Source organism: Bombus fervidus, chromosome 15 (genome assembly GCF_041682495.2).
Source record: "Bombus fervidus isolate BK054 chromosome 15, iyBomFerv1, whole genome shotgun sequence".
In the NCBI taxonomy this organism is placed as follows: Eukaryota; Metazoa; Arthropoda; class Insecta; order Hymenoptera; family Apidae; genus Bombus; species Bombus fervidus.
This window is the reverse complement of record NC_091531.1, coordinates 2,807,091-2,819,549: the sequence shown is the minus strand read 5'-3', so window position 1 is coordinate 2,819,549 and position 12,459 is coordinate 2,807,091. Positions and strand designations below refer to the sequence as shown.

Here is a 12,459-nt window from a genome sequence, read left to right as displayed (position 1 = left end):
GCATTTTATTACATAAAAATATGCACTTGCACGAACAACTGTCTTGGCTTGAATAGATTGTCAATTATTATCAGTCGTTATCGTCGGAACGTCGGACACCTATTAGCTAGCTTTCGTTTAATTTAAACAAAATCTACTAACTCAACGATTCCGAAAAATATGTGCAAGAAAATCATTTTAACGAAATGCTTTTCGAAAATTCTTTACCACCATAGTGTATAGAGTATAGACAGTTTTCGTAAATATTCGCAAGAATATGAAAAATTGCAACTCGTTCGAGGCGTGGTCTCATTCTTAATCGATAGTTTGTTAAAATAAAAAAATGATTTCGTCATCGCTTCGAGTATCGCTGCAACTGTACTGGCTCGCGATTCCACGTATTTCTCACTGCAGAAAACTTTTACGTTCGTAGTTATTAGCTCGTGTGGGCAGTACGCATTATACGCGTATAAAACATTTTGAAATTTCATTAACGCTATGTACTTTCAAATACTTTCGTCAGCCAATGTTTCCTTCAAAGTTTCCAGCTTTTCTGAATTCCCTTCGATTCTTTACTCTCTTGTTATTGGCATTATTATAGTTTGTAATAGTAACACTTTACTGACCGCTAGCGGTTCAACAGCATACGCACGTCCGACCGGCAACTCAGGCGCAGATTCTCCGTGGCGCCGGCTCTGTTTCGGTTTACACTCTCCAATACCATTCTTTTCGTTCATCGCGAACGATAAGTTTCTCAAATTGGTATAAAACTGTGGGAGCTTCCAAAGCAACGCAACTGACGCAACTAAGCAAAGTATCTTAGCACTAAATAACAAATTACTGCTCGAATAATAAAAAAGATTGTCGGTGACAAAAAGACGATTAATAGGCTATCGGTCGATAAGTATCGACGACAAACAACTGATTAATAGGCTATCGGTCGGTAAGCGTTGGCGATAAAAAACTGATTAATCGGCTATTGGTCGGTAAAGTGTCAATATCGAACCATATGCGAAAAGTCTGTTTACATACAATAAGGTTTATATACGACAAGACGAAGGGCTAAGCGTGTCGTTGAATCGATGCCTTTCATTTCAAGTGGCTCGAACGCGACGAAGCTGAGGTGAACTTACATGGGCAACAAAGTAGAAATGATTCGTTCGGCTTCTTCCGGCGGTGGCGGAAATTCTTGCGTAGATATTCCCGCGAGATCCTGTGGCTCTGGACAATCTGGAACTGGACGCAGCGCTATCAGGGCCATCTTCGCTTTTCGTCCATTCATACTCATATAACCGTCGTCCTCGGATTGATGCCCTGTCGAAGAAAAACCGGCTATTCTTACCGTTCTTTAATCATATCTTGAACATTATCGGAAGTGAAATTTCACATGAACCTTTTATTTTAATCCTTTTAACGTCTCGTCGACTTAATAATATCGTCACTAGACTGCGCATTTTTAGCCATTTATGGGAGTTGGGAGATTTAAGGTTCCATAAAACGTGTATAATATGGGAAAATATAAAAAATATTTTAAATAAAGTATATCTGTTGTAACGTTTAGCGAGCGAAATAAATGTTTACGTAGGTTCCATTTCTTTAGTTATGTCACTAGAGGTACGAAATTGCATAAAAATTCGCAGTTCTAGTCGTTACGATCGTCGCCATACAATTACATCTTTCGAAACGTTTTGCTAGATTATCGTCGTCTAGAGGAATTTTTAAATGAAAGATTTTCCCTCTCGTTTCGAACCATCAGATATTCTCCCTTTTTTATTACTCTTATTATTATTATTTATTACTTTTATTAGGGAGGTAGAGTGACAGGACAAGAGGCATTACCCGTTAATGAACCAATTTGTGGCAAATAATATAATAAGATACGAGACATAAACTTTCACAGCTTTAAACCGATTACAGCAATTAGATCGAGCATTAACCAGTCTCGTTGAAATCCCGTTTATCATACAGCATTTATAGCACGAAAGTTTCCTAAGTGTTATTCGTATCATTTATTTCTGTCTGATTTGAAATCACGTAGTTTCTCCACGAGCAGCCCTGATAAAATAACGTTTGGTTGCGCAAGCCAACAAAAAGAAAAAGAGGAAAAAAATGCCGCGTGCGCTTAGAAAGCGAATCTGATTAATTGCAAAACTCACTGGTATTTTTATAGCAATTTTAGTTCTACGCACGAGTCGCGTATCAATGTTTCATCGAGTCGCGTGACTTCCTTCTCGTGTAGCTCGAAAGTAGAGCTATTTCAACGCAGCTGACGTGTTGAGGCACGAGACAGACACTTTGAACATTTTCTCTAATCACCCATAGCTGGAAAACTACAGTACATAGGACGTACGTGTATTCGCACGACGCTTTTTACTTATTTTAACGAAAAAAGACCGAGAGCGAAAAAAGAGAAAAACATTGCGGTCTACTCTTTTCATTTAAAAAGATAGCGGAAATCATTTCCAACCAATTTGTGATAATTAAAGAAGCTTTCGTAATTTGCTAAAAAAGAAGATAAACGAGCATGCGATCGATACGATCGAGATGACGAAAATCGAAAGAACGAAAGAGGAGGAGGAAGGAATAAAATAGGAAAGAAATGGGGGCGAAGGAGAGGACAAGAGGGAGGAGAAGAGAAAAGAGGATAAAAGATACCTAAGGACGGACTTTCGTCGTCGGGTGTGAGGCCAATACTCGGTTCGGTGCTGCTGCCACAATCCCCGACACCTCCGCCGCTGCCACCTCCACTACCGTCGCCACCACCGCCACCGCCGCCGCCGCCGCCACTGCCGACGCCGACGCCTCCACCACCTTCGCCCTCTGCTTCGTGCTCGTCGTACTCTGAGAGCACTTTGTCCAGCAGCTCGATCGATCGTTGTACATCGTCACCTCTGGAACAAACGTATCGTTCGATTCTATAGAGATCACGCATATGATCCGATCGCTTTAGATTCGAAACTTTCACGATGATTAAACGACTATATATTGGTTTTTGGTTCTTAGGTTTTCTACCAAAGTTCGTTTCTGCGGGGCAGACGTGCAGCAGTTTCGGTAACCGGAAATATCGACGAGACGTCAGGTCACAGCTAAAACCCGAAGAACTAGAAATTTGTGTTTACACAGATCTTATTAGGAAACAAGTTTGTACAAAGAAGTTTGTCTGGTTTTAATCTATAAATAGGAATTACTGGTGTAACTGACGTAACTATCTGTTGTGCAAAGAAGATGTTTACACAGCAATTGAATTCGAGTTTCGACATACGTTCTTTTAAACGCGGTATAATTTCTGTCGCGCTAGTCGATACGTCCTCGCATTTCTTATGCAAAATTATTAATCTATTCACGCCGAGGAGCTATTATTATTGTTAATTTGTTGGCTACTTCAACTTTTATTTCGATTAGTGCGTCAAAAATTATATAATCTCGTTGAAGAAAACGTATGTCATCTTCGTACGGCCTCCGTTCTGCGTCCATCCGCAGAAGAACTGATTACCTCAGATTATGTCTCCCCCGAAACCATTAAAACGCTGTCTGAACATTTGTTTTCATATAGCAGTAAGTGTAGCAGTAATTCGCCTTTTTTAAGTTGGAATCGGATACAGAAAAACATGGAACATGTCCAGCGATGCAAACACGTCCCTCGTTTCAGTTTTTTCTATCATAGTATCATAGTACTTGATCGCAGTTACAGAAAAACTTCTTCTATCATACCGTTGCCAAGTACAAATGTACTTGACAAATTTTCAAAATTTATCTTCTCATAAGCGAACGAACAAATTTCACTGCATTTACTATGCTTATTTTCTTCTTATCTGTTCGCGTAGAATCAGTCCATCCCAGCCGATTGTACCGCGATTGCTGGGTACACGTTGCACGAAAATATGTAATCTGATACTTAACATTACTGACCGCTAGCGGTTCAACAGCATACGCGCGTCCGACCGGCAACTCAGGCGCAGGCATTCTCCCTGGCGCCGGCTCTGTTTCGGTTTAGACTCTCCAATATCATTCTTTTCGTTCATCGCGAACGGTAAGTTTCTCAAATTGATATAAAACTGTGGGAGCTTCCAAGGCAACGCAACTGACGCAACTGAGCATGGTACTTTAGTACTAAATAACAAATTACTGCTTAAATAATAAGAAAGATTGTCGGCGATAAAAAGCCGATTAATAGGCTATCGATCGGTAAGCGTCGGCGATAAAAAGCCGATTAATAGGCTATCGATCGGTAAGCGTCGGCGACAAAAAGCCGATTAATAGGCTATCAGTCGGTAAAGTGTTGACACCGTTGCTACTACTGACTCGATTGTACACCACGCTGTCTATTAATTTTCATAACTAAACGTCTAATTAAATCGTGTCGAATTGCGACTGAAAGACACAAGAGAGGACACGAAGGGTTAGCGACGATGACGGAGACGTAGCCGGTAACGGCGACTGGTAGGAGTGATAGTAATGGCAGAGAACGTAACGGCGACGTCAACGTCGACGTCGAGGTTGAGGTTGAGGAGGTCGGGACGTTGAGCTTCGAGAAGGGAAGGAAAAGAGCGAAGCCGACTAAAAGGGAGCGAGACTTGCCACCAGTAGTGATGGGATCAAGTTCAATATGTACTTATTCTTTTAAGCTTTTTATCCTACATATCTATTATGCTATGTATTTTGAAGTGGATTTTCATTATTAACATTATTAGCTTATGTCAGTATTTGAAACTTAAAGAGAATTTGGACAATAGATTTTAAAAACAAACTTTATCATATGGTGATATCATCCTACGACAGCTCCATTCAAATCCTGTACAATCTTTCTCTTTGTAATTTTCTAACTAATTTATTATTTCCACGAGAACTAAGCGAATATGCATATATTTTTGAGCGGTAGTGTGTAACTATAAGATAAATTCATAGTAACTGCATTGCTGCAAAGAAGACTTAATTGCAAAGAAGACGGTAATTTTATCTTATTTATATACGTGGCACTTTCAGTCATACGCGCGCTTAGCTTTATGGTTCGGCTTAGGTAGCCTGTCTACGCGAGATAATCGATCAGACTCGCATTTCTTAGTCTTCTTACCAGCGATGCACTGTGCTTGAGCCCATCGCTAGTTGCCAGGAGCACGAAGGGCGGTAAGAGCGGCGGCAAGTGGGGTGGAAAGGGAAGAACGCGTAGAGGTCAGGGGGAGCAAAGAGGAGTGGTAGGTGGTGGGTGACGAGGGGAATGAGCGAGAGGAACGAGCGAGAGGAATAGCGAGAGTAGCAAGGGATGGTTGGCGAGGAAAGTTACAAGGCGGTACCTTGCGATAAACCTCGCCGCGCGTACTGACGCAATGCGGTGGTCTTTGGTTGGTCGAGTGGTAATCGCAATTGTTAATTACCGCGGAAACCTGACCTTTGACAAACTTTGTCGTCGAAATGAGCAAAGAAGAAGAAAGACGCGCTTACTATTCTAACCAATCATAGATTCCCTTTTCTCTTTTGTACTCCTTGAGGTGCGCACGTCGCAAGTAAGTTGGAACATCCACCAAGTACATTCGAATGGTTTGCAAGCATTTCGCAAAACAGTCGGTACAGCTTGAAAATATTAACACTTTTCTGACCACTAGCGGTACAACAGCATACGCACGCCCGACCAGCAGCTCAGGCGCAGATTCTCCCTGGCGCCGACTCTGTCTCGGTTTAGACTTTCCAATACCATTCTTTTCGTTCATCGCTAACGGTAAGTTCCTCAAATTGGTATAACACTGTGGGAGCTTACAAAGCAACTTAGTACTAAATAACAAATTACTGCTCAAACAATGAGAAAGATTGTCGGCGACAAAAAGACGATTAATAGGCTATCGATAGGTAAAGTGTTAAGTTTAAAAATGTTGAACCTTATTTTTAAAAATATCGCGCGTTGTTAGATCAAGGCATTTCTCTGTGACGCTGCTTTCTATAACGTTAAGCCGTACATCAGGTAAGCGATGAATTCCATCAGCGAAAGATACTGGCTGATTGTCCTTAAACAAGATGCAACTGTCAGGGCATTGACAAAGGAGAACGTTCTGCGAAATTACCGCGTGACAACGTTAGGACACACGGGTGCTTCTGCAACAAAAGACATCACGAGCCTTGGCTTGGATGTCTCACAGCTTATTCGCTAGACGTTACTCCTTTGGATTGCTACGGGTTTCAGATCGATGCAACATGCCTTATCCGATGCTCACTCGCAATTAGTAAATGAGACAGAAACACGACCTGACGACTGCATCTTGCCTGATAGATGGCTTAAAGTTATAGAACGCAACGAGAAATGCGGTTGAACAATACACTATATATATATATATATATCTTTTTTTTTAAATAAACTTCGAGTTTCACAGAAAATCAATGTCATGTTGATTTAATTTGTAAATTGTTTGTTATTCGTCTTATTAATATTTTTGAAATGCTCGATACGATGATAGAAACATATATTTTGATGTGGAATTGGTATATAGCGTGTCTAACTTAAAAACTGCTATTCTATAAAAAAAAAAAAAAAGAAAGAAATATAATACATAGTAATTTATGTTTCTCATTCGTGACGGTCTACGTCCGTAATTTTGCAGAAGAAAGAAAAATTTAACAAAAATGGTAAAAACAAGTGCTTGGTAATGTCCAACAGTTATCGCAGATAGAAAAACCGTCTCGTAATTGCAACGTAACAACCACGTACGTCCCTCCATACCTTTTCTTCTCTGTCTCCATACTTTCCATTCTCTGTTCGTTCGCTCGTTATAAGCGCGCCAAGATCTATCCAACGATCGAATCGAAAACCTGTGCCAGGGTTCGCGCGAATAAAGGAAGAGAAATTCCGTAGATACGACAGAAAAATAGCTGAATAAACAAGAGGGTGGGCGAATTCGAGAAAGACCGTTTTTCGAGAGTCTGTCCAAAGCAAAATCTTTTAATGGCGGAACAAAGACCAGAAATCCATTCCTCTTTTCTTTTTTCGTCTCGTTCCCCTCTTCGCTCTCCTTGTTCCGCTTTTCAACGTTACGGCACGGAATACAGCGGCTCGTCGTCGGACTCGTTAACGTTTGATTCATAATTCAAGATCGTAATTGTTCGAGAGCTACCGGAATAAAAATCGCGAGTTATTCTCTCTCTTTCTTTTTTCTCTTTCTTTCTCCCTCCGCAGGATCGTTTCGATGAACAACGCCCCGACGTACAACTTTACAGACTCGGATCGTTCCCTTTCTTTTTTTGCCAACGAATTACAACTCTAACATGGAATTTCATGTAAGCGTCAGGTGACAATACACCATGGAAATACGATGGAGAAACACGCTCCTCTTTTCTCTGCTTTCCTATAAGCGATTTTCAAGTGTTCGATATACTGTGTGGCTCGTAAATAACGATGCGTTCTAGCTGAATATACAGGATGTCCCGCATAACGTGGTCAGTGGCCAACCGATTACAGGATGATCATACAAATACAAATTGTCTCTTTTCTTTTTGGAAATGATCTAGACTAACATTGAAATAAGCGGTCCAAACATAGAACTCTATATCTCTATTTCTATCCTGAAAGCTCTATTTCTAGGAAAGATAAGTTTAAACGTTTATCATACGCTAAATGAAACACGTTGAAATTCTATATTCTCGAAGATCGAACCTTGAACCATTCACTGCCAATTACGAGATACCTCGAAGATCGCGGTGCCAGGGCAGGAATTTTATTCAGTGACGTCAGCTATGTATTGTTTTTTTTTTCATTTTCAAATTAGTGCAAATGCCATTTTAGTACTGTATCTGTAACTAATAAAATTTGCCTGGCAGTGAATGGGTTAAATGATAAAATCTTATTCCACATTTTGGGTCTATTTTCGCATGTAGAATAACCTGTCTCTGATTATTTATTCGTATCAATTAGCCAAGTTCGAATATTCTTCGCACGTTTATCATATTTTCAATTTTTTAAAATTATACTTTTGCGCGTAGAATAATCCCCTAACCCGTTGACCAAACTATGCTGAACACGCTGCATATGCATTTGCAATCGGTCACGAAAGTCTGTACGTCTCCAATTTTGTGTAGGTGAATTAACCAAAAAAGAATTCAACGATCTTTGCAACGAATTTGTTACAATTTTTCCGCTTATTTTACTTCGTTCTTTACACTGTACATTGAAACTTCGTTTACCCTATCACTATCAGTTGTTCGATTGCCATCATGACAGGTTTACGGCTTGTGTTTCTGTGTTTTATTACCTTCCGCAACAGCAGATTTTCATCGATCGCTTTTACTTTTGCCGCAGAGAGTTTCGAATATCGTCGTAAAATAATCTCGTCGACTTTCTACGATATCGAAGAACGCCAAGCCGGTTTAGACACACGATATACGCTTCCTTTCTTTCTGCAGAGCCATGGCAGAACTACCAATAAGTATTTGGACACTCGAAATCATTACAAACATACAGAATATAGCAATTTTTTTCCCCGCAGAACTTTACTAGTATATTCTATAAGTAAACATAAGAAAAACCACTTATATACCGCACAGCAATAGAATGTCGATTCACATTCTAATTCCATTTCAAAATGTGGTTCGTTATTACGAACATCTACGGACAATAGAATCCATCGCACGACTAATTTGCTGTTCATTTTCCTTAATTGGGACAGGTACGTCGCGGAACGTTTGTACCAACTCCTGACGTATATTAATTTGTGTTTAATAATATGATAAACTTCTTCTTTCATAATAAGTAAAAATTCATTGACATAATATCTGATGATGTCAGTGGCCAGGAAATTAATCCTCGTTGAAGGTCGTTTAATCATTGCCCGACTGGTTGACCAAATCAACGTCCTCTTTGGGTAAACCTTAGAATTTATGTAAACATATAGAATAATAGAGCGAAACAGCAGTAATTGTTACATCGTATCGCATTTTTGTTACAACTTTTTAAAAAGCACTTAAGAGCCTCTGTGTTCATATAACATTTTTCATTAATTTTGCTTATAGCATAGTTGGTAAAGTAAAGACACCCTGTATAAAATATGCTTTGAATAAAGATCTTCGATATAATTTCCGTCTCTGATCGTATTTCAAGTAGCCGCGTATACAGTAAGTAGATAAGTAGATTGGGAAAAACAATGTTTGATATTAACACTTTGATTGCCACGACGAAATCACACGTTTCGCTGAGTATTTTTATTATTCAAAGCATACAATGGCAAAATAATAATAAATTGATGATGTAAGACAATATTCTTCCCCAATGGACCGTTTATCTTATTGGTGGTCATGGGTGACCACTTTGGTGCCTTGGTAGCAGTTGATAGCGACATATTATAACAAGGCTTCGTTTATTTCAACAAACCATTCCCATTTGTTAATTCGTCGTAAGCAAAACGTTCAGAATATATTGTTGAAACGTGTAGAAGATTATTAGTAAACAGTATTATGATTATTTTTATGATTTCGAGGAAACATTCGGTTGAAATGCTAGAGGTCCGCAAGGAAAATTATGTTTGTGATAAACCAATGGTAGTGGTAGATTACAAGAGAGGAAAATATGCTGAAAATGATAGCATATTCTACGCCACATAGAAGAACCCTCAAGGGTTATATAAAATTAGCTTTAGAGTTATTGTTAAATACATCAATTTCAAACGCGATGATACTCCATAAACAAGCAACATAAACAAAAATCAAGGTATCAGATTTTAGAATGGCACTGGCAATGCACCTTACACGGTGCCATTCACCAGAGCTATCAAATATACTTATTCGACGAAGATTGCGACACGAAATGCAGAAGAAAGAAGGGCAAGCGTACATGGCACGAAAATTTTGCAGAGAGTGGTATAAAAAAATGTTAAACAGCTAGGATCAAAAATTGCTAAGAATCGGACCAAAAGGTGACCACCTATTGTCCAGATTGTACCGATGAGCCACATTTATGTTTAAAGTGTTTGAACACAGTGCACCGTTAAATGCAAGATGTTCTAATAAAAATGTTTAATCGTTCAATGGGGCACTTTTCGTTTCAAAGTATCTTCTATTTATCGGTTATATTCAACATTCCCTAACTGTCAATTTTCATTCAATTTTTACAATTGTAAAAAGTTGAAGCGCTCGGGTCACCAATGACCACCGTGGCGTCACAGGAGAAACCGTGACCAACGTAGCAGTCAAAGTGTTAATGCTTCTTCCACACGTACAAGTTGATGATTTTCTATGAAGAATGTCAAGATGGAGTACGATTATCGTATTAAAAGTTCCATTTAAGAATACTCAGTTAACGTTATTCCGATGGAAATTGTAACGTAACTTGCGCAACGATTACTTTAATCAAATGTTTCAACAATGCTCTACGATTGTTTTGCCATGAATCCGTCGAACAATTGCTGTTATTTCGTCCAGTCGCGGGGAGACGGTCGCGTTATAGCGCGTCAACGGGAGTCGTAAATTCCCGCTACGATTGCACGAATCGACACCACGAACAGGGCGATCCCCTTATTTCATTTGGGAGAATAAGAGGTGATTGGGTTGGAATATAACTGGACTTCACAGTTATATAATATATGTATATTTATTTACACTGGATTACAATATTTGACGTGAACAGACCGTGTTTGGATTCGTCGTGTCGGAAAGCGCCGTGATGGACCCGAAGGTTGATCGATTTGATAGTTAGAGCAGCGAGAACTTGACTGAGTTATGTTAGAACTTGACGGCCCGATGAGTGTTAGAACCGTAGACTTGACTGTCCGAGGGGTATTAGAACAGTGAACTTGACTGTCCGAGGGATATTAGAACAGTGATTGACCCGTCTCGTACTATTTAGGAAGAAAGCTCGATGTGGGTGTATCCTTGTTGAACTAAGAACGCGAATTCGTAGTTCACACTTTTCGGTAGAAAAGTGAGGGTAACGATCCGTGATGCCCATTGGGTATTGCCAATGTTAATGAATAAAATACGAGGAGACAGTCCTCGGCAAATGTGGCTCACGTGTGTTTCTGCCCTTGAGAAAAACTCGCTACCTCGCTGGGCAAACCTCCGCTTTCTCCGTAATGAGTGAGAGCGTGCAATAAACCTAAGGACCTTTTTAAGGGACCACTCATAAACCGGATGTTCAAAAAATGCAACTTTATAGCTAACAGATGTGGGCTATGGTGGTTCCTTGGGTTTATTGCGGGTCAGTGTGACGATGTGCAGGCCTCGGCGGCCTGACCATGAGGGACGTCGCAGGTACCGACTCACGCGACGTAACAATTGCTAAAGCAGAACGAAAGATGATACACCGTTGCAGAATGGCGGTAAAGTTAATTAGTTAGCAAAATTAAACAGTGTACGCTCTATGCCTTGTACATTCCACGTATGGAAATATGTGCGAAAATGTTGCCTCGTTGCGATAATGTAAAAATTCCAGAACAATTTTCCTAGCACGCCTAATATATTCGCAAGAGTTTTCCACGTCAACTACTTTCGTACTATTGGCTTGGCAACTAAGTGATTGCGGATTTTGTCATTGCCACCTAATGACAAAATTCGCAACCACTTAGTTGCCAAGCCAATATAATCGTGGAATATCTTGGTATTTGCACGCTGACACTTTCTTTTCTCCACTATTTTCCAAAGACTTCCGGTACGACAACAGCGACGCGCGCTATCTATTTCGACGCCTCTGCAGCTCGCGGTTAGACCTATCGTATTAGGTTGGCAATTAACTAAGTGATTAGGTGGTAATGACAAAATCCGCAATCACACTTAGTTGCCAACGCAATAGAATATCACGACAGGATTAAATTTGTTTTGAAAAGTTAATACGCGATAAAGAGATTGGCATCTATAAGCGTGGAGTATTACAGAGCCGTTTTTCATTTCAAGACTTCGTTGTACCCGATTTGTCTGGTTATCGAGCTGTAGATAACATAGAGAAGGGCACACCTCGTTGATTTCAATGACCTTCGAACATGTTAGAAAGCAATGAATATTGTGTTGAACAATGTTTTCTCTAAACGTGTTACCGCCGCTCGGCTTTAGTTTTCGAGACATTCGTAAAACTGGTTTTCCTACTTTTTCGTTTCGTTCGGTTTGCGTTAGGTTTGAAATTATTTCCGCCAATGAAGTGGAACGACTCGAACGGAACAATTACAATTACCGAAGAGAATCTTGCAAATTTTAGATTGTAATATTATCGTGATTTATTTCAACTAGAACATTTAAAACCATCTGATAAGTCATGCATTTAATGTTAATATGCCATTGATAAAATTGCAAATAAATGGTTAACATTTCACTGGATTTGCAAAACATCTGCTAATGCAGAAGAGGATATTACAAGCATCGTTTTTAATCATTTATCTAGTCATCGAGCCATTAATTCATATATTCTTAGTGATAATCACAGTGTTATTAATAAAAATCAACTGAAATGCCCATATACACGTACACGTTTGAAATTTGTATTTAGCTTAATTCGTTTGAGATGAAAATAACATATAACCG

The 12,459-nt window shown here is 39.6% G+C and overlaps 1 protein-coding gene across 12 annotated transcripts in view; it reads right to left on the bottom strand.

Annotated features, from left to right (window-relative positions):
* The window catches only part of LOC139995150 (uncharacterized), a 58,304-nt gene that overhangs the window by 25,486 nt on the left and 20,359 nt on the right, over positions 1 to 12,459 (bottom strand). For 10 of the 12 annotated variants that reach the window (XR_011801880.1, XR_011801879.1, XM_072018356.1 and 7 more), the window contains 2 exons: positions 2,635 to 2,870; positions 1,113 to 1,293 (listed from right to left, as the gene is read on the bottom strand). Coding sequence is in view for 10 of the 12 variants with exons in the window: in XM_072018356.1 (XP_071874457.1) it covers positions 1,113 to 1,293; positions 2,635 to 2,870 (417 nt within the window). In the remaining 2 variants the exon portion in view is untranslated. Of the gene's footprint in view, positions 1 to 1,112; positions 1,294 to 2,634; positions 2,871 to 8,210; positions 8,388 to 12,459 lie in introns of those variants that run through there. The other 2 variants (XM_072018358.1, XM_072018351.1) reach the window with 2 other exon arrangements.